The 27149-nt window shown below is 42.5% G+C and overlaps 1 protein-coding gene across 1 annotated transcript in view; it reads right to left on the bottom strand.

Annotated features, from left to right (window-relative positions):
• Positions 1–27149, bottom strand: part of LOC144934346 (rho GTPase-activating protein 12-like) — a 38836-nt gene that overhangs the window by 5735 nt on the left and 5952 nt on the right. Inside the window, exons 4-16 of the mRNA XM_078860030.1 lie at positions 18369–18737; positions 16409–16543; positions 15291–15374; positions 14645–14827; positions 13423–13485; positions 13166–13227; positions 12118–12190; positions 11458–11559; positions 7677–7775; positions 7035–7158; positions 5117–5218; positions 4311–4409; positions 1094–1171 (exon numbers count right to left, since the gene is read on the bottom strand). Coding sequence (XP_078716156.1) covers positions 1094–1171; positions 4311–4409; positions 5117–5218; positions 7035–7158; positions 7677–7775; positions 11458–11559; positions 12118–12190; positions 13166–13227; positions 13423–13485; positions 14645–14827; positions 15291–15374; positions 16409–16543; positions 18369–18737 — 1573 coding nt within the window. The remainder of the gene's footprint in view (positions 1–1093; positions 1172–4310; positions 4410–5116; positions 5219–7034; positions 7159–7676; positions 7776–11457; positions 11560–12117; positions 12191–13165; positions 13228–13422; positions 13486–14644; positions 14828–15290; positions 15375–16408; positions 16544–18368; positions 18738–27149) is intronic.

The raw sequence follows: 27149 nt of genomic DNA, 5'->3' as shown, positions 1-27149 counted from the left end.
AGCAGCTGGAAATAGACCCTGCTGGGCCCCCTCCAGCTTTAACCCCAGGGCACTAAATGTATTCTGAGGGTAATGCTATATGACGCCAAGAAAGAAAAATATGTAAGTCAGCATTTCATATGCCTCGGTGAAGGTGTATTGGCTCTCATGCAAAAAACGATCTGATCCACACTTTACTGGGACTGCATGTACCAATTCGCGTTATGCTTGCTTGCTGGTCTGTTGTTAGTTATTTGTTGTCGACTGCCTTATAGGTGGAAGCAAAGGTGGAAGCCAATGAATGTTGGTCGAAAGCAAAGTTGATATGCACGAGAAGTGTAAGCCTGTTGGCTGAAACCATACCGGTTGCCTGCTTTTGAAATGCAAAACATGAAGCCTCTTTTGTAAATTCTATACTGCCGAAAAGTTTCCATAATTGGAATGAAGATGAGGTTCCATGTAAATATTTTTAAAGCTCTTTGGCATTTGCTATCTGAAATATGAATGCAATGTAATTTTCGAAGTATAAAATAATTGCTTTATTAATTTGGACACTATTAATGGGCTTACACAGTTTTACTTCCATGATAAATAAACAATGCTTAAAACATAATCATGGCCATTCTGGGTCACGCAAGTGGTTCCCTTCATGAATTTCAATTCCCCTATGGACACCTGTCTCCTATGGAATGGCATTTTAATTTTAAGTGCTGCTTGAAAGCCTTCTGAGGCCAGCCTCGGGATTACCACTGCACCCACACAGCACGCACGCAAATGGTAAAAGTGGCACATTTTTTGACAGCTATATCATGTGTTGCGGAAGGCACATTTGGCCCATGCTTCAGTATATTTTTTGTTACGAATAGGGTCGTGGCATGTTCAATTGCTATGGTATACAGCAGCCTTTGCTTAAAGCCTTCTCTGAGGGATTCACAGGCTGTAATAGAACAGAGGCCAAAACTGGGTTTTGTATTCGTCCAATGTTGTGCTCTGGTGAATACTCTGCCACTAATCCTACTTTTCCGCCCTTGTTTGGTGACTGCGTATAATTCGGCTTTTCTGGGCACACATGTTTGATTTTATACGTGACATAATTGGATATGCAACCTCTCACCATGGTCCACGATGAATCTCAGCTTCTGTATAGTGGCCAGATTTCCACTCACCCTGTAAATCCCGTCCACTTGCAGACCTGCGGTCAGAAAGGAAAACGAGAACTTCATTCAGCCAGGATTAAGTGAAACAATTATACAACGGGGCTGTGTTGAGCTTCAGTGCATGCTGCATAGGAATGTTGGGTTAAGGTATCCTTTTATCTTGATGTTTGTCGCTATTGTGTATACATCATTGGCAAATGTATAGGGCATGCTTAAAAACTGTAAATGAAATGAGCACAGTGGGGACACACAGGAGGAATTTCTTGGAACAGCCTTCAATAAAAGTGCTGCAGCGGGGGAAACAAAAAGTCCACTGGATCATTTAAAAAGCAGTTGGAGGAGATTTTAGTAGACCAGGTGCTTAGAGAATATGGTGCGGCCATTTACGGTTAGAAAATGCTCTTTTACATCTTGCGGGAAATCGGGAACAGTAGAAGGGCAGAGCCTGTAGCACAAAGGGCAAGACTGACTGGCCCATTCGCTTTCCAAAACGTCTCATGCTCTGGAGTTGTTTTATTGTAATGTATTGGCTTAATTTGCGTGTGCCCATGTGTGTGTGTGCATGTGGGGAGCAGTAGTGTAGCAGTTTGCACCCTGCGCTACGAACAAAGTTACCCGAGTTCAATTCCCGCTCACAGCTAATACCAGTGATGATTATCTGAACCGGTCCTGGAGCTCTCCTAGGTCGACTCAGCCTCAAATGAGTACCTGATGCAGTGTGTAAACTTCACCCCTTGGGAGACAAAAGTGGCCGGGCGTGGTGCTGACCACTCACCCCCTTTGTGCCATGCTGGTATTCACTAACAGCACTTGCCCCAAAAGTCTGTTCAAGCTATCTGGGGAATCTTTGTCTTCCACATGGGCACATACTTTTTTGTGTTCATGTGTTTGTGGGCACACATAAGAGCGACCTACTTTTACTCTATATTTGTTGAAATTATTCACTATTTGTGTATATTTCAATAAACTTCAGGATGAAGCACTGGTGCAGCACTGCACACACGCGATGTAATTCCAACGCCTTGGAATTACATCGCTCTTTACATGTATGCATGGGTGAGAATGTGTTTGCACAAATCTTTGGGAAGAGTGGCTCGCGCAAGCCGCTGCAAATCCAGAAAGCTGCATGTAAATCCCAGGTACCACAAATATCAGTGTCAAGTGATATCTTAATCAGTCCTGGGCCTTTACTAGGTCCACTCAGCCGTAAATGAACAACACTTGACACTTGTGTAAACATCAGCACTTTGAACACTTTGAAACCAAAGACTACACGACTACCTCACGTGCCATAGCATCATCATATATATTTTACAGATTTAGTGAAATGTATTCATTATTTTTCAATCAAAATGTAATGAACATGGGAGTTAGGTGCAACGTGGCACCAAATAAATGTCGAAATGTACATTTAAATTTGTACTTACAGTATATGCTACAGCTTTGGTTACTAATCACCAGCACATAAGAATGGTGAATTCAGAGTGGTTCACCATTGATTATGGACTCAGACAGTGTAGAGTTCCGTCAGCAATGTAATTTATAACTGTAATGGATGAAGTCTGGAGTTTCGGTATAAGCAAAAACTGCAAGTCAAATGTAGTGTTCTTTTCTGATTCTTCAATAATTTGGGCTGGGGAAAAAACTGCAGAAATAACTGAATAGAATAATTGAATGGATTAAAGATTCCGAAATTAAAACCTGATTAATTTTACACTTGCTTACCCAGGAAAGCCTCACTGAATTCCAATACGTTTTTTAGGAGGGTTCTGCCAAGTTTTGGCCAGAGGAGGTGACGTTGCTGCTGTGTAACCAAATTGTGTCACTTGTCGGCATTGCTTTCAGCGTTGGGATGTTTGGCAATAGCAGTTACACTGTGTGTGTGTTTAAGCTATGGGAGGAAACCAGAGGACCCGGAGGGAACCCACGCAGAGCAGGGAGAGAGAACATTCAAACTCCACACAAAAAGGTTCTCAGGTCAGGAATTGAACCTAGGTAACTTATTGTTGTGAGGCAAGGGTCTTGTTCACTACGCTCCAACCCTGCCACCCCAATTAAAATAAATGGCAGGATTGATTAACTCGTGATTATGGATATATATTTAGAAAAGCAGTCGACGAATAAACTTTATAGGGGAAGATTTGACGAGCTTAGAGAGATCCAAGTGTCTTGGAAGCAAGGTCTCAGGTAGGACACTGCAGTGGCAAGAGAGGCGACTTGGTTTTGTATAACACATTCGCACTAATGCTGACCTATACAGCATACGCATGGACTTTGGCAAAAAGGGAGGAAAACAAATTGCAGGTGAAAGAAATTAGGTTATTAAAACACATTGTTGGGGGGCGGGGGGGAACGTAGAATGTACTGAATGAAACATCTTGGAGTTGTGGAAGAACAGTGGAATAAATTCTGGGAAAAAAATGTATAGGAAGGGCAAAATTGAAATGTTATGGACACATAAAAAGAATTGAAAACACTCGGCTGCCAAAAGAGCTGTATCGAATGGAAATAACACAGTGGAAAAGGCCGAGGGGCTATCCAAGATAAAGATGGAGTGAAATGTGAAGGAGGACTTGGAAGATAGAGGTGAGGACTCGAGAGTAGCGGAGGAAGGGCAGAGAGTTTGTCGAATAAAAAAAAATACGTGGAGGCTTTGCAAAATCAGCTGACCCAGCGACATGTTGGATGTACGGAAGGGTGGTGGTGGTGGTGGTGATGATTCACAGCACATATTTAAACTTAGTACATTATAAAATCTTGACTTAATGCTTTCGTGACTGCGGGAATTCATATTCTTTGGGTATTTCGGTAAAGCCACATAAATAGAAAAAATAATACAAATATCACGACGTTTCGATCGCAACACAAGCAATCGAAACTTCGATATATTACTATTATTTTTTATATCTACGTGGCTTTACCGACAGACCCAAATAATACATTGTACAATGTAAGGCGCTGTGTTTTTCATTGTTCTTTATACCTATATCTGATACCATGAACATCATTGCTGCATGTGAGACATCGCACCGAACGTCAACAACCCGCAAACACATCGGAGCGCTAAGCAGCTCGGCCGGCGAATGCCCACGCGAACAGGTACAACCTCACAGACTAGCACGGCTACGTGGGATGTGAGAGAAGCTCAGCAGACATGCGTAGAGAGCCCGTCACCTTTCCTCTCCACGCATTGAACGCTGAGCCTGGCAAAGTTGGGCACCGTGGATCCCTCCCGCTCGCAGAGAGTCTGCAGGGGGCAGCCAAAGACTTGTTCTGGAGCAAACGGCGACAGCGGGAGCGGACAGCATCACGTGGGCGGGTCGGCAAGCGAAGTGGTTAACGTGGGTCTAGATTTGAAGCTTTCGTGACCGCGATGATTCATACTCTTAGGTTTTTTTCGGTAAAGTCACGTTGGTAAAAAATTAAAGGAAATAATAAAAAGAATAATATAAATAACTTAATAAATCACGACGTTTCGGAGGCAACACAATGACGGAGACTTGTGTTGCCTCCGAAACGTCGTGATTTATTATTTTATTTCTATTATTATTTCTAGTATTTTATTTATTTATTTTTTATTTATTACCAACGTGACTTTACCGAAAAAACCTAAGAGTATGGTTAACGTGGGCATTCGTGTTGAATTGATATGTATATATGCTCGTATATGTTTTTAAAAAACGTACGTGATTAAATGTGCCAAGATTTCAGGAGGCAGAATATGGGGCACTAATTCGTTTGTCATAAAGTGCAGAATCACCTATGTAAGTGCTCATACAATATAACAGGTTACTCGTAAAACATGTGTCAAATGGAGCTTCAAGACGAATCTAATATAAAGTTCAAGTAACTTATTCAGAATTTTTTGTAATGTTTTTACAGCCTACCGTGCGAGTGTGTTTTTCTAAGGTATCATATGCTTCGCGATGTCATGGCCACTTTTAGGTTTGCCATGAGAATGTACGTGCGTAATACAATACCTTTGATGATGCCTTTTTCTTCTAAGTCTTTCCTCGTAGGTCGCCTTGAGATGAGATTTTTCAGTTTGTTTTTGTTATCTATGGTGGAGACTCTTCTGCCTACTATAAGAATATAATATATGCAAACATTCACGATGAATTAAACTAAGTACTGTTGTATATCACTGGCAATCATCTCAAAGGAACCATTCATTTTGAATTAAGATTATTTAAAACTAATTGGTAACTCGCAAATCACTGTGCACTTTGGAAGATTTAGTCAACGTGAATTCCTGCTCCAATGAACGTCAAGGTGGTTCTCATATCCTACACTACAGCCCTGAGCCAGTAGTGGCATAAGCGATACTCTTGATTCTGCATTCCCATGGCAGTGGCGCGTTTATCACATCCACCACTGTTGACTTTGCCCACAAAATGGTTCTCATTGCATGGACCACAAGGGACGACAGACTGAGCCAACGCACAGCCAGGATTCGAACTCGCAACCTTCCGATTGCGAGCCGCTCACTTTTTCGACGAGTCACATGGCCAGCTGAGCCACCTAGCCAGGTAAAGATTTTCCATCCATAATAATCAATGGCAGTGTTGGTGGACGACAAAGTCACCTTGGTGCAAATTTGCAACATTCCTATCTGAAAACTGGCCAATGTGCTTTTCAATCACTTGTATAAAACTGCCGTTACTCTGCAAACGTCGCTAAAATGTTAACATTGGCAGTGGTCATTTCCATTCGCTGGTTCTCAGCCAGTGGTGGGAATTCAATATTTGGTGTGGTCTAGTTTTGCTATTAAACCACCGCTGTTGACTTTCTACCAACAGCTCACAAGTTAAGTGTTCACATTAAGTGTTCATATTATTTTTCCAACAAAGGAAATTGAAAACAAGACAAAGAAATAATTACGTATTATTCTGGAGAATGTTAAGAACAAAATAAGTATTTATTGCTTCCCATATTTGTCTTTCCACAAAAAAAAAATTTTTACGCAATCCGTCAGCAGCACTCTCTTCTGGGAGTATATCTTCATCAGCAGAATTGATTCTAGACATGCAGACTCTGTACCAGTTCCTACATTCAGTGGCTCATCAGCAGACAGGCTTGCTTGATTCAATTTCGGCAAACTGCCCAATTTTGCTTTGATTGAACCAATGCTGCTGGTAAATGCATCCTGCAAAGGCTGGGTGGCTGATGGTATTTGAATTTTTATTTTACTTTTAGATGACTTTTTAATGTGGAGAAACAAACAAGGGAAGCAGGTGTTATTTATTTCCAAATGGAATGCAGACTGTTCTATTCGAAAATATGTTAGAAACACATTTATGAATCATTATTCCAGACACATTGTGTAATGGCCTGTTAAATAATAAGTAACTGACCAAAATTGTTGTGTCATATTGTCAAAGGGCTGAATGTTATTTTTATATTTGTTTTTACATACTGAACCAGATTCTGTTTCAAAAGGAAATCCTGTCTGTTGTGAATTCGAGTCAGAAGTATGTTGGCTGGTCTCCAATGTACAAATTCCTCACGATTCAGAATACGAATCATAGGCAACGTTTTGTGATGACCAGGCAAGGCCCGGATTACATAATTTACGATAGCTGCCGGCTAGGGATATTTTTACCCTCAAGGCACAAAGGCTTAAGTCTTTGCGTAAATTCTTAATGTGAATTCAAGAATCAATTTACTTCCGCTATTGGCTATAACAGTTGGATTTTTTTGACAAGTTAAAACATTTTTTTAAATTAAAGACATCTGGCAGGGATCTAATTTGGCACGAGCACAGAGAAATAAAAAATGCATGCCTTTTCTTTTCAATGGAGGAATTTTTGTGGTTTGTTAGCCTACAGTTTTGGTGCTTCTTTAGTAAAAGGTTGGGTGTTCCTATGTGCTTTTAATTTAAAAGGCGTGTATACTTACAGTGTAGAAACCTGCTCTCTCTGTTGCTAGACCGGGTGATAGTTGGCTGAATTTTGGGTAGACTAGTGACTTCATCGTGAGCTGTCAACTTGCTGTCAGAGTCATCATTTGAGCTGTTTGGGAGCTGAGGACAAATTAAAAAAACATGTTTCAATATAAGAAAGCACTGAGTAAAATGTGGACTATGAAGTTCATGTAATCGCTGTCTAACCCTGTGACAATGGATGATTTAATATCCTAAAACGTTAAATGGTATCTCGAGAAAAGAAAGCATACAACAGGCACAGCAACTGCCACATGGCTCTCAATGGTCACGATACAACATAATAAAATAACGTATTACGTCTAAAATATTTTCTATAAGTCTTAAAAATATATATATATGGAATATATTAATCATTTAATTCGATGCCCAATGCGCAATGGAGCCAGAGCACAATCATTAGAGAAACATCAGGACTGACACACACTATTTAATTCTTTCCTTGAAAATATCCTGGTTTAATTGTTTTGTTTTATTAGTTTTGTATTAGTCATTGAGGCCAGAGATAGAATACATCTACATGCATGCTACTCAAACTGTGGCAATGTTTGACTCTTATCTTAAGTAGGATAAGAACTTGAGATGTATAGATTTCAGACCAGATTTTGAGTCACTTTATGGATCTCCTGAAGCCACTGATTGACGTTTTCTTCTTTATCTGACTGTAGCAGATAGACATCTTCAGAGACGGTGGTCATCTGATGCACACACATACCACCCTTAATAGCACAGCACAGCCAGAAACAGTGAACATCATCAGTATCTCCATACCGAGCATTGTCTAAATGGTGGACCAAAGCCCAAAGGAGTCTTTCTGAACTCCACACGTGGACTCACAAAGGGACAACCTAGTTTGGGAGTAATTCTTCAAATTTGCCCATGACACCAGCACACAATGACCAGCCCTTGAGCACAATGCCTTGGGACATTTGCATCCACAGAGATCACCAGATGGTGCATTTATCTGACAATGTCCTTTTCATCACATTATCAATCAGAATGCTAAGTTTGGTTTTAAGGCCATGAACTCTACCCTTATTGTCAAACACTCTTGACCACTAGGCTATACAAAATATAACCATTCTGATTAACTATATACATTTGCGCAGACATTTTCATCTTTTCTGACCAGGTTCATACCTCGCTTATCGTGAACTGTGAAACATTTGTCACGCGCCTGGTTAACTGTTAAATTGAGGCACACTCTAAGGCATATTAAGGGCACGCTTCTATGGCCACAAATACCATGAAAAAATTCAGAATGACACATTGCATTAAGCATGACTTTGTTACTGACCAGGCCATTGCACTGACTCTAAGAAAACGAGCACCATGCCATGTGTGGAATCAGTCGCGAGCATAGGTGGATTACATCACTCTTGGCTCGGGGGATAAACTGAGCTGATGCAGGTGTCCTGATTTTCCATAACAGGAGAGGTCACTATACACATCTTGTGTTAATTCTAGATTTTAAGTTTTCGTGACTGCAAGGATCCATACTCTTTGTTTTTTTTGGTAAAGTCACGTAGGTACAAAAATATAAAATAAATAAGTAAAATTTAACTTTTTCATTTTATATGTTTTACCTACGTGACTTTACCGAAAACAAACAAAGAGTACATCTTGTGTTGTTCTTTTCTACAGTGTAGAACTGTATTGCTCCATCACCCAACACGGGACCCAATGTGCGACGCAGAGAGTGTGCAAAATGTTTTGAGAACGAGGCACCAACCATGCCACACCTACCCACTGTTACGCTAACTTCAAAAATAAGTTTTAGGCACGAGCAATATACCATGACATTAATAAATCCTAATTTGGGGTTTGAAGGTAAATTTGCTTAAAGGTAAATGGTATGACTCGTGTAATGAATATATATAACAAAAAAAGAAATCTGCTTGATAGCGGTTTGGTATAATTTGATATTTCGACGCAGCTTGCCAGAAAAAGACTGCAGCATCACAGATGCGATTCATTATTTAATTCGCAGAGTCATTCATTACATTTTTTTCGAAGAATGCATAATGCAAATTGTGCTTGGGTAATGGAACAGACAGGACTTATTCGAGATACATTACACAAGCATGACTTAACTTCGTAAAATGTTGTGACCGGTGATTTATTGCATGCAGAGTGCATCATCATTCATAGCAAAGAAAACATTGTCTGCTGCGCTAGCTAATGTTGGTCCGGAACGTAATTTTGCGCTGAATTATCTCCGTATTTTGTTGCAAACATAAGTTTAGTTCAGCGGTGGTCAAAGTATTAAATTGTTAACACGCTTTAATTCTACAAAGTAATACAGATTTTAATGACGTATCCCATCACTCATTGATATTCTTATACGTTAATGATGTGCCCCTGACATTGAATACATTTCCATTAGAGTTGTAATGATTAACCCCCCTTCACCCCCCAATAACTGAATGAATTGTCACAATTTAGAGTTTTAATTCGATATGAGAATCTAGTTAACACGGGGGTGGTGATGTGAACCCATGACATACACTACAATTTATATGGATCGAGAAACACTGGTTCTCACACACCCAATTCTAAGCATGTGTAGTGATGTTAAATGGATCACTACGGCGCGTAGCGCCAAGTGCCATAGAAATGGGCGCTGAGGCTAACACACCATGCAGTACCACTCAGTGTGCCACTAGGGGCGTGGTACTGGGTGCTCGCAGAAGGAAGCCAGATGAGTCCCACCGGCAGAGGAGGGGATAGCAGCCTCCGCCACGCCGCAGGTAATCGCCACGGAGTCGGTCACTGGGGGAGTGTGGTGGGGGCAGCTGGCGGTAGGGTGGGGCATGTGGGGACGAGTCACCCCGGCACCGGGTTAAGCACGTGATGGGCCGGGGTGAGGAATGTGGGCCAAAGGTGAACGAGGGGACACGGGAAGAGGAGCTGAGAAACGTCTGGAGAGTTCCTGAGGGGGGCGTGGTTAAGGGCGGAGCCAGAGAGGGAACAGGCGTAAGGTGGCCTGGAACCTTCGGGAATATTCTAGAGGTAGGCGCGGCCTGGGGTGGAGCCAGGCCGCGCCGAGAAGGATTAAAGGGAAGCTCCGATCGAATATCGGGGCTGTCTGATGGTGAAGTGGAACCCAAGTGCTACGTCTACGACATCGTGGGTCAGGCAGCACGTTGGCTGCTCTGACCCGATTATAGTTATCCCGTATGCGGTAGAGATAGGTGTATTGTAGTCCCGTGTGTAACGGTGTTGCATAAAGTGTAGAATAAACGCCGTTGCCTCCTAAATACTGTCTCTGAATGACTCACGACACATGTACAGTGAGCTTTTGAAGTGCTTCGTTGATTAATATGTGCATTGGTATCCCTCTAATTTGCACATTAAACGTTTAATTAGCCAATATACAACAATGACATTATTTACATTTGAAGTGAGACTGCTAATTGTTACATTTGACTTTTAATTGACCCAGAGCCAGAGTTATTGTTTATTGCCACTGAGCCAATGAAGAGTAATAACTTACACCTCCTGATAATGGCAACGCTGTACGACTTGCTATGCCCCGGCGCTGTGTTCATGGGATGCCGACGCAGTGCAGCGGTCAGCAACGCTGGACTTGCGATCCAGAGGTCGCCGGTCCGACCTCTCGCCGCGGCAGTTGAAACAACGATGCAAGTTTCTTTAAATCCCCACCCCTTACCCCGCCCCTGTCCACCCCGCAGAATATATGGGTGCAGCACAGTGAGAGTCGTTCAACAGGCCGTGTGCGGTGGGGACAGATGCGGATGGATGCTCCCGCCTCTTCTGTAAAATCTAGCCTGAGTGGTCCTTCTGCCAACGCGTTATAGTGGCGAGACGGAGCCATGGTGGCAAGAGGTTAACTACTTCGTGTGATATGTAGGAGGTCGTGGGTTCGATCCCGACCCTGATGCCGATGTACTTTAAGTTTGCGTGTCTCTGTCCCCATGGTCACGCAGATTTTTCTCTGGGTTCTCCGGTTTTTTTCTCTACACATTTAGAAACATGCGTTTAGAGCATTTGGCTGCAATAAATTTGCACATGGTAAGCCACTTCATAGAGCTAACATATGCGGCCAGGTCACTTCTAAAAAAAAAAGCAATAGAGCTGAGTGGGCCTTACCTGGTAAAATAAAATGAAATTTGTTTTTGTTGAGTTTCGCTGTGGTGACAAATTAATTGCAGGGCTGCTGCACCCTTTTACCTTTTTGACTGTTTAAACGAGAGCAGGCCATTTGCATGCACACGTCGCGATCGATTCATCATCCACAGTCCCTCCGATTATCCAAGAGGGAAGGGTGACGTTTGCTTTGGCACCGGGGGCACCTGTGAGTTATGTCCCTCCGCACTAAATGTGACCGAGCAGAATGAATGAAATGCGTTTGCGCACCTGCATGACGTTCTTCTTGCTCGACTTGTCACGGACCGCCTCGATCCGAGCCCCACGAAGACAAACGGCGTGCAATCCCTTCGTGGACATTGAGGCCAGTTTCTAGAAGGTGGGGGACGGGCACGTGGCAGTCACGCAACAATTGAGGGTAGGAGTACGACCCAACAGTGGCGTTCTACGATCACGTGAAGGCAAACCGCAGCACCCGAGCAGCAATTCAACGGCATGCTATTTATACCAGATTTAAAGCTTTCGTTACTGCAATGATTCATACTCTTAGTTCTTTCGGTAAAGTCACGTAGGTAAAAAATGAAATTAAAATTAATAAAAAATAAAATAAAAATCACGACGTGTGACGGTCCCACCTGATGACGGAGACTTGTGTTGCCTCCGAAACGTCGTGATTTTTATTTTATTTTTATTAATTTTAATTTCATTTTTTACCTACGTGACTTTACCGAAAGAACTAAGAGTAGGCATGCTATTTGTCACGCCTCGACTTATGATAGTTGCTTGTATATAAAAGGCAAGGTTTTGTTAATTTTAATGCATTTCAGTATAAATATTTGGAAAGCTGTCGAGCAATAACACATGTATTCTTAATAGTGCGTGTGTGTCTATGAGTTCTTTCGCATTAGCACCAATATGGTGTGTACGCACCCAGCCAGGTCCACTTTCTTTGAAGCTTATAGTTGAAGTTGTTAGAGTAACAAAGACGTTTGACCAGCTTTTCCTGCCAAACAAATGACATTGCATCAATTGTTATGAATGGGCAATATTTCACGAGACAACACAGTCTGGTTACAATGGACGTTATTGTTCTTCACGTTGACTAGTACGACTGGCTGCATGGTCTGGCTATAAATTGATCGTAAGAGCACAACTAGTTTTAAACACACGTTGGTAATGACTTGCGTAATTCTCCAGATGTTAGTGCTGTCTATAAAAAGCAGGGCCGAACGCAGCATTCCTACGGAGGACTTTATTTGGTAATGCTGTGTTGGCAATGTTCTTGACGAATGTGTTCAGTTTTCTCCAAATGGCAGTACTTTTTGTCAGCATAATGACTTCCGTGTGCAAACTCATCCGATCGTTCTGCAGCGAGTTGGCTAAGAAAATGTACGATTGTTATTTATGCAAAGAAAAACAATCTTTTCTCAGTGCAATGCGAAATAGTCCGTGTGCTTTTAAAGTATGCTCAAAGCACGTATATGATGTTAGAATTGTGTAATGGCATGCAGTAATAAAGGTCTGGGCAATGTACTCGTTCAATAAATACCCTCGTACTTTGGCATCTAGGCTACCTTTCACTGGACTTATTATGAATGTAGAAAACCATTATCTTTAAATGTGTTTAAATGTATTATTAATATACCCTGTGTTGTGGAATTCCTGTGACCAAGACAAAATATAGGTGAGTTAAATGACTTGCTCAAGGTAAGTTTTGGTTTAATATTATGATCATGTGTTATTATTATTAGAACTGCTCATAATGCAATATTTGTAATATCATAGTTTTTTTAACGTTTTTTTTAAATCCATGTATTGTTGCTAGTTGGTGTTTTGAACGTTGAGAAATAATAAGGTGATTACTTGTATAACTTTCCTACATAAAGCACAGAAAATACCTATTTTACATGTAGACCGTATAAAAATTAACAATGCTAAAAATAACGACATGGGCTGCCCGTCACGTGTCATTACACACCTTAGCTTTTTGCCGCCTTCCACAATTTTTGCTTTGTTTAAAGTGCCCTGTTTGATGGTTTTCTGAAATCACAAAGCATGCAGGCAATACAGCACTACGGTTGTGACGTTAAAAATGAGTGTTGCTATTCGATGCACTTGTGGTGCCATACTTCAGCATCAATTGTATATGCCAAATAATTCTATGTGTCAATTATATGTGCTAATGAAAATGTCATCGCTAATCAAAACAGCAAAACTGTGAAATTGCATACTGACATTTGTGACGGGTGTCAGGTAATCTGATACGTTGAAGTTCCCAGATCGAGATCTTCTGTGTCCCTGAAAATCGAGAAAATGTTTTCTAAAATCCCGTGTTCAACATCAGCATGAACAGCGATACATTTACCCGACGACCAGAGTTCGTTCCCTGGCCTTGACTGACCTCGATATTTTCAGAGTGATATTTCAACCAGTCCTGGGTCCTCCCCTTCGCGAAACCTTGCCAACTAGTGTGGTGAAGAATGTTCAAACAACCCCCAGAACTGCTATGGCATTGGATTCTCTTCATCCAGAAGTGGAGCTGTAAAGTGTTACATTTCTTCTGAATTGTTTAATAGAGCTGAAGAAGAAAAATAATAATTTACACTTCAAAATAGTCTTTTACCCACAGATCACAAGGTGCTGTACAAAAAAATACACAAAAGCATGCAGGCTCACGCCAATAGAATTGAACCACCAAAACAAAGGTTTCAAGAAATGGAAAGGCTCTTAAAAATGAACCGGTCTTAAGAAGCCATTTGAATACAACGAAGGAGTCAGCAGAGTGAACGTCCAGTGAAAGTGATTTCCACAGCCTCGTGGCCACACGAGAGAAGGCCCGTCACGCATTGTACAGAGACGTGACCTCGGCACGCACAACATCAGTGGCATATTAGACCAAACTCATACGAGTAAATGGCCAGTAATTTCATTCAACTGGGTGTTGCTGTGAGAGTCACTTGAATCATAATTTGAAGGTCATGAGTGTTATTCCTGGCTCAGTGTTGACTCCACCACCCATCTGGAGACATGAACACAAGTACCACCAACACCAGCTGTGATAGGAGGTAGACACTGGTCCCCACCACATCATTTGACACCACTGGCTCAGGACTGCCAAGGGAGCTGAGCCCTACCCCATCCTCATTCCCTCCCATCACCACTTGTCCGAAATTCTTACAATAATGCTCAATTAAAAAAAAATACCTTTGAACTCTCTTATATCTTCACAAGTGCTCTTTGTCGCTGGCCGCTGGGCATTTTGGGCCTTGTGTTCAGCGACCGTGATTTAGATTTTAAATATATATATAAAATTAAGCATGGGTAGATACGTAAACTTTTCACTTTGCAATATGTATGTACGTTGAACTTCTTTCGCACAGTACGTAGCCAACCGTGCAAATCGGAGGTGCGGAGGCGAATGGCGACACTTTTCATGCGACCAATGAGATCGCTGCACCTTGTCTTTGTGCTCTGCCCCGAGTGGCTTGATGAGGCTGTCGCGGTTGGCCGACGAGAAAGATTTGCTCCGCTCGACCGTGGGAAGCTCGTGGCCCAAGGTGATCGGCGGGGCCAGGGTGTGGCGGGCGAAGTCTCGCAGACACTCGTACGTCACCTCATCCGGCTCCGACGCAAAGCCACCCTCACCACAACAAGACAACAAAAAAAAGAATAGACAAGGCGTTATTTTAAACTTTGGAAAAAATATCCGCGTGGCAGAAAACATCACGAAACTGCTAAGAGCATGCAGGATTTCGGTGTGATTTGACAAAATGGCTTGCTTGGACTTTGTACTAAAACTTTAGAAATATTCAGATAATACATTGATTTTTTTTAGGAAGAACGCAATTACCTGTTGACCTTATTAAGGAGCGATGTCATCAAACACAAATTAAATTAGACATATTTTGCAATACATTAAGATAATTAACTCAATTAAAATCATTTTAATCGTATGTCCTTGTGTCAACGTTTTTACGCTTTGTTTGTGTCTACTATATCTATAGTATTGATATATTCTGAAGGTACAATTATAAAAGGTTATGAAGCATATTTTAGACATAATGTATGTCTATGCTAATCATACGAATATAACTACTATTTACCTTTGGCAAATCCCAGCTTGATTGGTTTGTTATTTCATTGTAGAAGTACACAGATCCTGTTGCGGTATCCACAAATCGGGTCCACTGAAATACAATAAAGAGAGAAAGAGATGTAAAATGTCGCTATTGTGCGCATTGTATATACTGCACAAGCAAGGTATTTAAAACGTTGTAGCTGTCCACTTTCTATAGACTTAAAGGTCAATGTTGGGTGGGGCAAATTACCTTGTTTCACTGATGATGGGCATTGGACATGTTAAGTGGCTAGCATGGCGCTTAAGAAGAAAATTACAACTTTTGGGTGACCCTGCCCTGCAAGTAAAATCCATCAACCTCTGGACCTTTATTTTTGCCGGGCCAATTAATTTTATTTTACAAATAGAATGTACATTGATCGCTCAGTAATAATCATCTCTTTGTACTGTATATAATGCCCTTCTTAGCTGGCACCGTGGTTTTGAGGGCTTGTCGCTCATTTGGAAAGTTATGAGTTCAAATCTTTTTTGTTTGGCAAAACAGCTTTACTTCCTTACCAGGGTTGATGAAAAAAAAACCGAGCACCACTTAGTTTCAAGTCATCAGTGGCTATGCTATGGAGTGATTGGCCATCAAATAGCCCAGTGTTCTTCATTGCAAGGCCCGCGGGCCACTGGCGGTCCCTGATGACCTGTAGTGCGGCCCCTGACGTGCGGCCCCCGACAATACACAACACGTGACAACCCCGCCCATCATCGTGCTGCTGTCAAACCCAGTGGTTTCAATTTGTGGCGGCCCTCACGCTGATGATGTCTTATCGGCGAAAGTGCCCCCCCCCCCACTCTGAGAATTGGTGAAGAACACTGCTGTAGTGGATGGCTGCTCCGCATCTCCCTTAAGCTGGGAGGACGCTGTCTTTCCGACGGCTCAGTTTCTTCGCCTGAGGACGGCTGATTGCGTTGTGGCCGAAACGTCGTGAGAATTTAATTGTATTATGTTTTATTTTTATTATTGTATTATTTCCCTTCTACGTGACTTTACCGAAAAAACCAAGAATATGAATCCCTGCAGTCACGAAAGCTTTAAATTACGCTCAACTTCGACTCTCCTGTGAAGGTGGCACGATGCTGCTGATGTGACACCTGCTCCTGCGTCTCCGCGTTGACGTAGAGGACGTTTCCATCTGTCCCCATGATTTCTTGCCAGCCATGTGGTACCGCCGCGTCACTGTAGGTGATTTCTGAGTACAACTGCTCATCTTTGCATTCCACCGTCAGCTGTAAGTCACAAAAACAGAAGCAATGAGCTCTGCATTCAGAGCTGCGTTAGTAATAGTAATCCAAAGCAGTGCACTGGAGCCTGCTGAAAACACTAAGAGTAGAGTGCATCAGATGGGTGACATGAAATAAAATCTGTTCTCTATGCTTAGTTTAATTGGGTTTATTTACGTGCGCTTTTCTTAGCTGTCCCTCTTCGAACATGTCCTGCATATACTATCTTCCTACTCCCATATTTTTCGCTAATCCTGCATGTACCCATTCTCTTTAAGCACCACCAACCTCACGTGGCTTTTATAGAATACTGAAAGTACCCGTACTGCCTGTGAATATGAATACATTTCAAAGGATGCTTAAATCTATGAACACGGTGGCTACAATTGGCTGAATTCTGCATTAATTCATAAAATGCATTATTTAAGTGTAAACGGTCTCACTTTAGTGTCTGATGTTAGGAAAAAAGTGCGGCCTAATCCAAAAGGCCTTTATGAATCACAATATTGGCTCTGAAAAAAAAACTACCTGTGAAGTTAATGTACAAGCGATAAATTGTCTTTAAACAAAAAAAATACTCGCACTCATAAAAGCACCAAAAATAAATCTTAGACAAATTTCGGCTTCCGCAGATTTCCAATAAGAGCGGCTTATCATAACTGTGCAGATGTGTTTCTTCCTTTCACACTTCCCCTGCACGGACTACAGCTGCCGCCACCCTCCATTAAATCCAACCAGTGCCAAGTTCATTGAGACGTCCAGATAGCCGAACCATGTGACATTTCCTGGATGCAATGTATTAGCAGTTGGTGATGGTCTACAAGTGCAGAGAGTGGAACCCCGTGTGAACAATAGAGTTGCAGCATATTTCTAGTGGGGTTTTCATTGCTCTTTTCCAAAACGTACAATCTCGTGTGTGAGACACATCCATGCAGCTGCCAGAGATATGAATAAAATATGAGGCTTAACGCAGAATTGCAAACACTTTGCAAATTGCAGACTGATCATAGCCCCATTTATACAGAGGCATGTCAGTGTGTCTTTGTCTGCAGTGTACTGGTAATGAACCCGGTGACCTTAGCTATGAACCCGGCGACCTGAATTCACATCAGTGACAATAATCAGAATCTGTCCTGAACCTCCGCCTTGGATGACTCAGCCTTTAAATGAGCACCTGGTGCGGTGTGTAAACATCAGCACTGGGGAGACAAAGGTGGCTGGGCAGGGTGACGGCCACTCCACCCCCCTCGTGTGCCATGCCGGCCATCATAGGCCCTGATCACTAACACTTCCCCTGCACAGAGGAAAAATAAGTTAATAGCTCAGTGGGCTTTAGCTAGTAAGACCAAAAAAAAATTTGTTGTATTTGTTGATGTTTTAAAGTGATAACTTCAAGTCTAGAATGATACCTTTCCTATATTTTGCACTCGTACCATGTTTTTGTATTGTTGTTGTAACGTTCTGACCCGCCCCGACTGAAAAAACAAAAATCTGTGAAAAATAGCTTTATAGCTCATCAGATTCATCCAGAATAAATAAATATTCTGATCCTGCTAAGGGCTATACGTGGGAGGTGGGGTGGCGGGATGCGGCCGGCCGGGCGGGCGGTAGGGGGCAGAGGTCGCAAACGGGTTTTGATTCCTTACCTGTACCCCTACCCAGCCGCACTAGGGTCGCAAACGGCTACCCGTACCCGTACCCGGCCGGGTACGGGTAGCCGGGTATCGGGTAGGGTACGGGTATCGGGTACCCGGTTGCGACCTCTGGTAGGGGGGTGGTGGTTCTTCGTCTTTGTGTTTTTTTGCGCCGAACACTTTCGGCGAGGCCTCACCAGGTCGCCCGTCGACGTGCTCGCGGCCCTGCGCGGTGGCTTCCAGCTGGTCTCGCCGCTCGCGGGGTTGAAGAAGAAGACGCGTGCCACGCCGTCGTCCCAGTGCTCCTCCCAGCCGTCGACGGCACGGAGGGCCTCCTCGCCCAACGGAGGACGGCCCGGGGCCTCTCGCAGATCCTCTCCCCGGCTGCCGCCCAGGTTGGCGTAGAGGGGCGATTCGGCCGCTCCGTCGCCGTCGTCGTTCAGGGACACGTGCGGCGATTTGGACGTCGGCGCGCTGCACACCGATTGGTCGTCGCCGCCACCGCCGTCGTCGTCATTGTCGAGAAAATCCGCCCGTTCCACGAGGTCCTTTGTGGAACCCTCGCCCTTCAGGATAAAAACAACAACAACAACAACAAAGATGTGCACCGCCCATTACGTTTTCCGGAACAACGGTTTTTTTAGATAACTTATTGGCTGTTAATTGTGATGCAGAACAAAAACGTATTCTGTGGGTTGTAACCAAATAAGTTTGCAAATGAAACCGTGACATTTTGTGAGCATTTCAAATGAACATATTCATGGCTTTGTGACACGGACATGGTAGGAATATTTATACAACATATATACACATGGTAAGAAATGCTTTATTATTCAGGTGTCAGGAAAGCAAAGCCATGGGTTTGTGTAATATGTTGGTTCAGTACCCTGTTGGTTATATAAGGAGCCAATCACATGTATAATAACAATGCAAGACTACATAACCAGGAAAGTCTCAATGAGTCTTAAGACTCATTATTGGGAGGGATTTGAATGTAGATGTTTGGCATATACTATGAATGAGTATTTGGAATATGTAAGGAAACCAGAGAACCTGGAGAAATGCCACATATCCGAGGGGGTAATGCTCAAAACTGTCATCTTCTGGCCACCTCAGAGGTCAGTTATGGTTGTTGAATACTTTTATTTTACAAGGCATGTTACAGTTAAGCAGTGAGTAGAGTAACACAATTGTTATTCTTACATTTATTTGCTCTAATTATCTGACACTTAAAACGGTTACTACTACTTCGCAGACATACTTTTGTTACAAGGTATGTACGTGAAAACATTTGATATCGTGTTTAATGATTAGTATTTTTTAACAAAACGATACTCTATAAATATCGGACTTCAAAAAAAACATAATATTATGTTAGTTTTTTTTTATTCTTTCACTGATCCTCATATAAGACGTAGTATGTATATAGGCCTCTATCTTATCCTGTTGGCCGTGCCCTATTCCGACCCTAGCATACTTCCGTGCTTATTCACTCACCAGCACGCTCCCTCGCACATCACGTTCATCCATCCACACACTTCCCAATCTGTGCACTGACACGCGCACTCACCCATTCAAACATTCACTAGCTGCGAACAGTTATGCAGACCCACTCACCAGCCGGCTCATGCTAATCTTTTTTTTTCAAACACTCAAACCTGCAAATATGCCCATGTGCCCCATCTACACATTCACTACACGTGTGCCCATCTGTACATGCATGTGCCCATCACGTGCCCATCTGCACATTGACTATAATCTTTCGGGGTGTTTTTTTCCACTTGCTAACGTGTGGATTTATCCATCTGCAACCACGGAGAAAACACTTCCTCTACCATCCATATGGCACTTTACACACTTCCTTGTCCCCTCTCGCTCGTAAAGGTTTACACTTTTCTGCCCACTCGCTATAAAATCCACTCACAATTCCACTCGCTTGTCCAAGTTGCTCCACGATTTCTGGCTTGCCAAACCCACACATTAAATCCATGCCGCTGTGGTTCCTTGTCATGAAATATGAACACGATATTAACCCTCCTTTGTGTTTATCCTCATTTTCCTTCACGTGTCCTTAATTCCCATCTCTCCATTGTGAGGCTGAACTTTCAACGGCACACTTTTCACCAAATTCCATTACCTTGGAGGCACGCTCCGCTTAAGAAGAAGAGCACACAGTTCATTTCCAGCAAACGTGTATGACCGCATACCAATAATGATAAAGGCTTTCGGCCAACCTGTCGAATAACTTGTTTTTCTTTCCTTTTTAAGACACGCTATTTAAATTCCAGCCGTAAATTTGGGACTGTTATGCGTGGAGCGTTGAAAGTTTTGAGATGGGGATATTAAAGTACACATTCAAGTCAAGTGAATGCGCTCGAATGATAAAATGGGCGTCACTCATTTCCATTGCCAGATCAGAGCCGTGGCTGGAAATTCTACTCTCCATTGCTGGAGTCTTTCCACGGGGTGAGCGCTATTTATTTCAAAAAAAATTGCACTGATGGCGAGTCGCATGATCTCGCTGCCGCACCACCTGGCCAGAATAAAATATACATTCACTCGGTGGTTCTCAACCCGTGGGGCATTCTTTTTGGAGGGCAGGGGGGGGCATGTCGTGGCGGCATGGATACCGTGCAGGGACAAAATTTAGAATTTTGCGCGAGGAACGTCAGCGCCATGTTCCAGCGACAAACACACGAACGCGCAAGATAAAACAAGCGCCTTAATTACATCGCGTTGACGAGAGGCTTGGACATCTGACCTCCCAGCACTGTGGCCGCTGTTACAAAAGAGGCAACGTTTCCGGTGTCTCAATGGGTTCATTGCATGTGCTGGTTCAATAATTTAATAGCCTTGACGAAATAAAATAAATTGAGGCTGGACGAGTCAATGCGGTGATTGTAAAATTAAATTCGTAAACAGATCATGTTCTGTATATAACAATAGGTTTTACCCTTTATGGCAATAAAACCAGGTGTTAAGATGTTAAAACACCAAACAGAATCCTTTTTCCAGGAATCCTGTCTGCATTAACCACACACAGTACTCGTGGTGAACATGCAAACAAAATTGTATTTGTGATGTTTGCCTTTAGGCGTCCTCTGGTCTAACACTCTTTAAGACTAGGCTCAAAAGAAAGCAGTCTCTGGTTTGGGCCAATCCGTTTCATAGGCAATGCTTCATATACTACCAGAGCATGTTTTTTTTAAAGTTTTGTCATTACTTTACTTCATTAAATAGAATTTTGTACATTTCATTTTACGTTGTTATATTTTAAACCTTCAACACTGGCATCCGTGGCGATGTAGGGAAGACAGGCAACAGAGAGAACATGCCCTATGTATGTTGAGTTTCTTTCGCACCGCACGACCATCATGGAGATGAAGCTGTAAGACTTCGTGCAGGAGATGGATCATAGAATCGTAAGACTCTGAGGGGTAGCGATGGCGTGGGGAAGCCTTCATCCAGCAGTCGATAGACCATGGCTGTTATGATGATGTGCAATACCTGTGATAGGTTGGTGTGCATTTTTAAAATGTATTTCATTACCTCATTAAATAGATTTATGTTGATGCTCTGCAGAAATGTTTTCCCTCTTTAGCACGTGGGGTTATGGGACCTGTTTCCACAACACAGTGGTATATTCGTCTTCAAATGTACTTTTAAAAACTATTAAAAAAACAATTCGTGTTACCAGGTAAGGCCCACTGACCTATGCAGTTCTTTTTCAGAAGCGACCAGACTAAAAGTGATAGCTCAACGAAGTGGCTTACAAAGTGAAAATGTATAGCTGCCAAATACTCGTGCACGCACGTTTCTAAATGTGGAGGGAAAACCCGGAGGACCCAGAGAAAAATCCACACGACCACGGGGAGAACATGCAAACTTCAAGTATACAGGCGTCAGGGTCGGGATCGAACCCACGACCTCCTGCATACCAGGCGAGGTAGTTGAGATCTGGCCACCAGGAAAGCCGTCATACTCATTGATGCCACACAACACATTTCACACAATGAAAGCCATATCAGAGTGACCGTCACGCCCGTACATCTCCTACGTGCTATACTCTCTCCCCTTTCATTCCTAAACACTCCCTGTTATGGGATAGAGCATCGCTTCGCAGCTGTGTTGTGAAACATTGTCCCGTGTTGTGAAAATCAATATTTATACTGTATCACATTTGGTTGTATAAATTGCAGCCACGTTGTGTCTTTAAAAGCAGCAGGACAATAGAATCTCTGCAAGAGCAGTCGGTTACAAATGGTAATATTGCCACAGCTGTTGGAGTCTTGATCTCGAGCAGTGTTAGTTTTTATGAAAAGGTTTCCTCTACAATTACAACATGTAATTGAGCTACTACTGTATGTGTGTGTGTTTTAAGTAACTAGAAAAGTGGTTGCACTTTGCTATTTGCGCATTTTTTTTTATCCCAGTATCCTGTATTTAATTTCTGACCATGCACACCATGAGTTAATGGTATCTGAAACTGCCCTGGGCTTCCCTTAGATTGACTCAGCCTGACATGAATATCTGATGTGGGATGTCAAAATCTGCACAGTTGGACAGGGGTGGCTTAGTAACATGCGGACCACACTCACCTAACGTGCTTTCTGCACGCCTTAATAGGGGCTCACAAACAGCACTGTACTTCTCAAATCCTAACGCACTCACGGAGACATCCTTTCTGCGTAAAGGGAACCTGATAAGACCGTCATGTCCCTGCCAAACAACCCTGATACAATGCTACCCGCTTTTGTTGGATGTCATATTCGTTCACGCTGGTGGGACTGTCCATTCATTCATCCCAGAAACAAATGTACACCACCTGCAGTGGCGATTCCCACTGCTCTGCAGGTACAGAAGAGGCCCTTCGTGGCAGGGACGTGCCTCTGCAATCAGCAACATTGATTCACACTCATGCGGCGAGTGTAGAAGTTCACTTCGGGTAAGGGAAATGACATTCATTGCTTTATATGTATTCAACAACCTGGCATTGCTCTTGAATAGAACACACAGTGCACAACAGAGCTCGCCTCAAGTGAACTCTCGGCTTGATATATAATTTTCTAGTTTTCTTAAACAAATTGGAGAATAATTTATCCCTAGACATTAAAAAGTATTTATTTTAAATGGCAAAGATTTTCCTAGGTCTCAGCAGTCAGATCTCGCCCAATGGGTTTCACGACTGCGTTAGGTACACGCAAACAGTGGAATCAAATGTTTATGTTAACTACCTCGCCTGGTATACAGGAGGTCGTGAGTTTGATCCCGACCCTGACGCCCGTATATTTGGAGATTGCATGTCCTTCCCATGGTCGCGTGGATTTTTCTCAGGGTCCTGAGATTTTCCCCCCACAACATTGAGAAACATGCGTTCATAGTATTTGTCTGCTATACTTTCTTACATGATAAGCCACTTGAGTGGGCTATCATTTGTGATAGCCAGGTCGCTTCTGAGAAATATCTCTATAGCTCAGTGGAACTTACCTGGTAACATAAACATACTAAATAGTAGTGAAGCCCAACCAACGTCTGCATGCAACAGAACTGGAATGGGATTCCTGACATTTGTCTAAACAATCAGCCAGTTGTCAGCTGCCAATAAAATACTGAATCAAGGGGAATGCCACGGGCAGTGGGGATTGTGGAAGAAGACTAGTCAGAAACAAAAGGGCCTGTAAAGAGCGGCATTCCACGGCTAATTCCCCACATTGTAAGCCTCACAAGGGCCCCTGCATTGCACGCAGGTGTACGAGTTGATAATGGAGTATTGCATACTTTGTGGGGGGTTACGTGGCGGTGACCGTCTTCCCGCGGGTACACCCCTGGCATTGAACTGAAAAAATGTAATGGCTTTTAAAATCCAGACTGCATGTTGCATTTCACTTAACATTCCAGGCAAAGTTGCCCTGTTTTTTTTATTTACCTTTTCACGTACGTTTATATTTTTTCTTTCATGTGTTTTTTTTAACAGGATTGCCAAACTTTCAGAAATGCACTCAACACAGTTACATATCACAAATACTCCCACTTCCATTGAAGGTACTTTCCATGATTTTAGCTAAATGGGTGTGATGTCTTAAAATGAATACACTGTTCACATCATACAATTGTCACGTCATTATTTGTTGTGCATGATCACAATTGCTATGACGTATATGATGCCTGTATTCCCATTTACTGTGCAAAGCAGTGGCAAATTGATGTTGGACTCTTGTATGTCAGATCACAAGTAGTTCACACGTTCTCTAGTTTCTGCACGCTCAAATGCACATCAACCTTAAGCTTGCGGTTTGTGACACCACCTCTGCCAGTGGCAATGAAGTAATTAATTGCGTTACATTATCCAATGACAGGCCTGCTTTAAATGGATTTCGGAACTTGACACAGTATTTAAATTACTCAAGTCCACTGTTCTAAGAATGCGACCCACAGAGGATTTATGACCTGGTGTATGCATTAAATGTGAGTCACGGTTGATAAATAATAAGTGCCCAATTTATGCAATGTTCTACTTGATTCCGCGCAATGCTCGGTTGTCAACGTCTAGACTTACAGCACCGATTGAAGAGGAAACCTCGCGTGAATGCCTCCTTTTAATAGCGTATATACCGTTTGTGATACATCATCGTAACCAGTCATGATCTTTCCCCTGCTGGATGAAGACCTCCACAAGACGGTCTGGGGATGCAACGATCTAAACTAGCACCTTCACACGAGCCAATTTAACCACTCCACCTTCGTGGTGTACGTAATGTACGTTACGTTGAACTTCCTTTGCTCCGTACGTTGCCAGACGTGCTCATCGGAGGCGCGGGGATGTCTTTCTCAGACACACTCTTAGGTTTTTTGGGTAAAGTCACGTAGGTAAAAAATTTAAATTAATAAAAGTTAAATAAAACAAATTTTAAAATTCACGATGTTTTGGAAGCAACACAAGCCTCCGTCTTCAGGTGGAACCGAAGACGGAGGCTTGTGTTGCTTCCGAAACGTCGTGAATTTTTTAATTTGTTTTATTTTATTATTATTAATTTACATTTTTTACCTACGTGACTTTACCGAAAAAACCTAAGAGTATGAATCCTTGCAGTCACGAAAGCTTCAAATCTAGAATTTCTCAGACACGTTTCCTGCATTGGCTGCTGCCTCTCCTTTTGTTCGCCCAGACCGTCGGTTCTTAACCTGGGGTGCACGCACTCTCTGGGAGTGCAAGATGCCATTTGTGGGGGTGCGAGAGATGCACCCCCGTAACTACTTTGTTTTTTTTTATCAAACCTAAGCATTTATTAACATTGTAAATGTTTTAACGATGAGAACCAAGGGGGTGCAAGGCTGCAGTAAAGGTTAAGACCATTGGTTATCATCCCATAGAGTGAAGAATTCTGCCCAAGCTTGCAAAACAATGAATGTGATGTGTCTAAATAACGTATGTTCTAGAATAATTGTACATTCTCCTTCCGGTCTCTCTGACATTTCCACCTTTCTTTTGAAATATGCCAAAAAAAAACCCATGAATAAGTTCAGGCTTGGAATGACACCAATATATAATATATACTGTATAACTGTTCTGTACATTTAGTTCGTCAGTCAATGTAAAATAGACATAATTTATCAACTTCACCTTTGAAGCTGTTTATAGTTATGTAGTGTATTTACGATACACTATTTGGTGATATCTGTAGTATAGTGTATACCGTATATTATATCCTAATTATTCACATGCATGAGCTATAAACAGCGATGGTACACCAGTTTTTCAAATGAATTTCCACAAACCAAGAAATACTCTTTTCTTTTTTAGAAAAAATGTCATTACACCTATATTTATAACCTGGTTTAGTTGTATTCAACAACATTTTTAATTGTAGTGAAATGCATACATCTGCATCAAACACATCCCACACATATATATTCATATACATGTGTGGATGTGTTTGGCATGCCATGAAACGTAGACCAAATGCAGTAATTCTGCCCTCAGCAGTCTGTGCCGCGCAGTGTCATCTGGCCCACTGTGTGTATGCATAACTGTTTACGATAATATACAACATATATCGTCAATATTTCCCCTTGACCTCCGCGTTTATTTGTTTATATAAAGCGCGCATAGTTTGCCACTGAGGGCATGCGCAAAAGCCTACCCCCATTGACCCTCGAATGTCATCATGTTTTTGGACTTTTCATTTTCAATGTTTGTTCTTCCTCTTTGTACTCTGCAGCAGGATACTCACCAACACTTCCTCCATGCACGTTGTCCCCACTCCCTCTGCACGCGTTTTCCCGCTCAAGTTGTTACCACGACGAATATTTACTTTTAATTTCTCTCGAGTGCTTGATTAATTCATGATTATATACAATGCCTATAAGCTACGGGTGTGTGCACTTTTTACTAAGGTCATTTATGTCCATAATTACTGGAATTAAATAGAGCCACCGGTCATATGATATGCACGTTTCTCCTGACGCTATGCCTTTTATCTTGTGCAACTGTGCACATGTTTGTACCGCAGCCCTCTCCGCAATGTTACACGATCTCACAATGCAAAGGCGCCGGCGTTCGATAGATCGTTCATCTCATACAACTTCGTCTAGGTGCCTTTGGAATGTTCCAGCAAAATCGATGCAACGACTGCCCATTAAAGGTGTAAAATGGTGTTGAGGAAGGCTATATGAAGGATAGCCGATACTGAAAGCAAGTTTTCCACGAACGTGCATAAAGGTCTGCAATTTAAAGTTAAGCCATCTGCTTTCGACACGGGAGGGTGGAATACTTTGGAAATAAGATACTTACGGTTTAAGGTAATGTTGTCTGTTACACGGGCGATCCCATTCAGCCAGTTTCCAAGGCTACTTTATGAGTAGGGGGGGGGGTCCTAAAGTTGGTTTGTACAACTCGTACACGGGGTATACGACGGTTGTAAACTAAACACACGCGAGTCAAACAGCGGCGCAAGTATAATGCGAAAAGTTAGCTGGAG

This window comes from Lampetra fluviatilis, chromosome 10, assembly GCF_964198595.1.
Source record: "Lampetra fluviatilis chromosome 10, kcLamFluv1.1, whole genome shotgun sequence".
Lineage (NCBI taxonomy): Eukaryota > Metazoa > Chordata > Hyperoartia > Petromyzontiformes > Petromyzontidae > Lampetra > Lampetra fluviatilis.
Note: the sequence above shows the minus strand (reverse complement) of the source record. Positions and strands in the feature narration are given on the sequence as shown.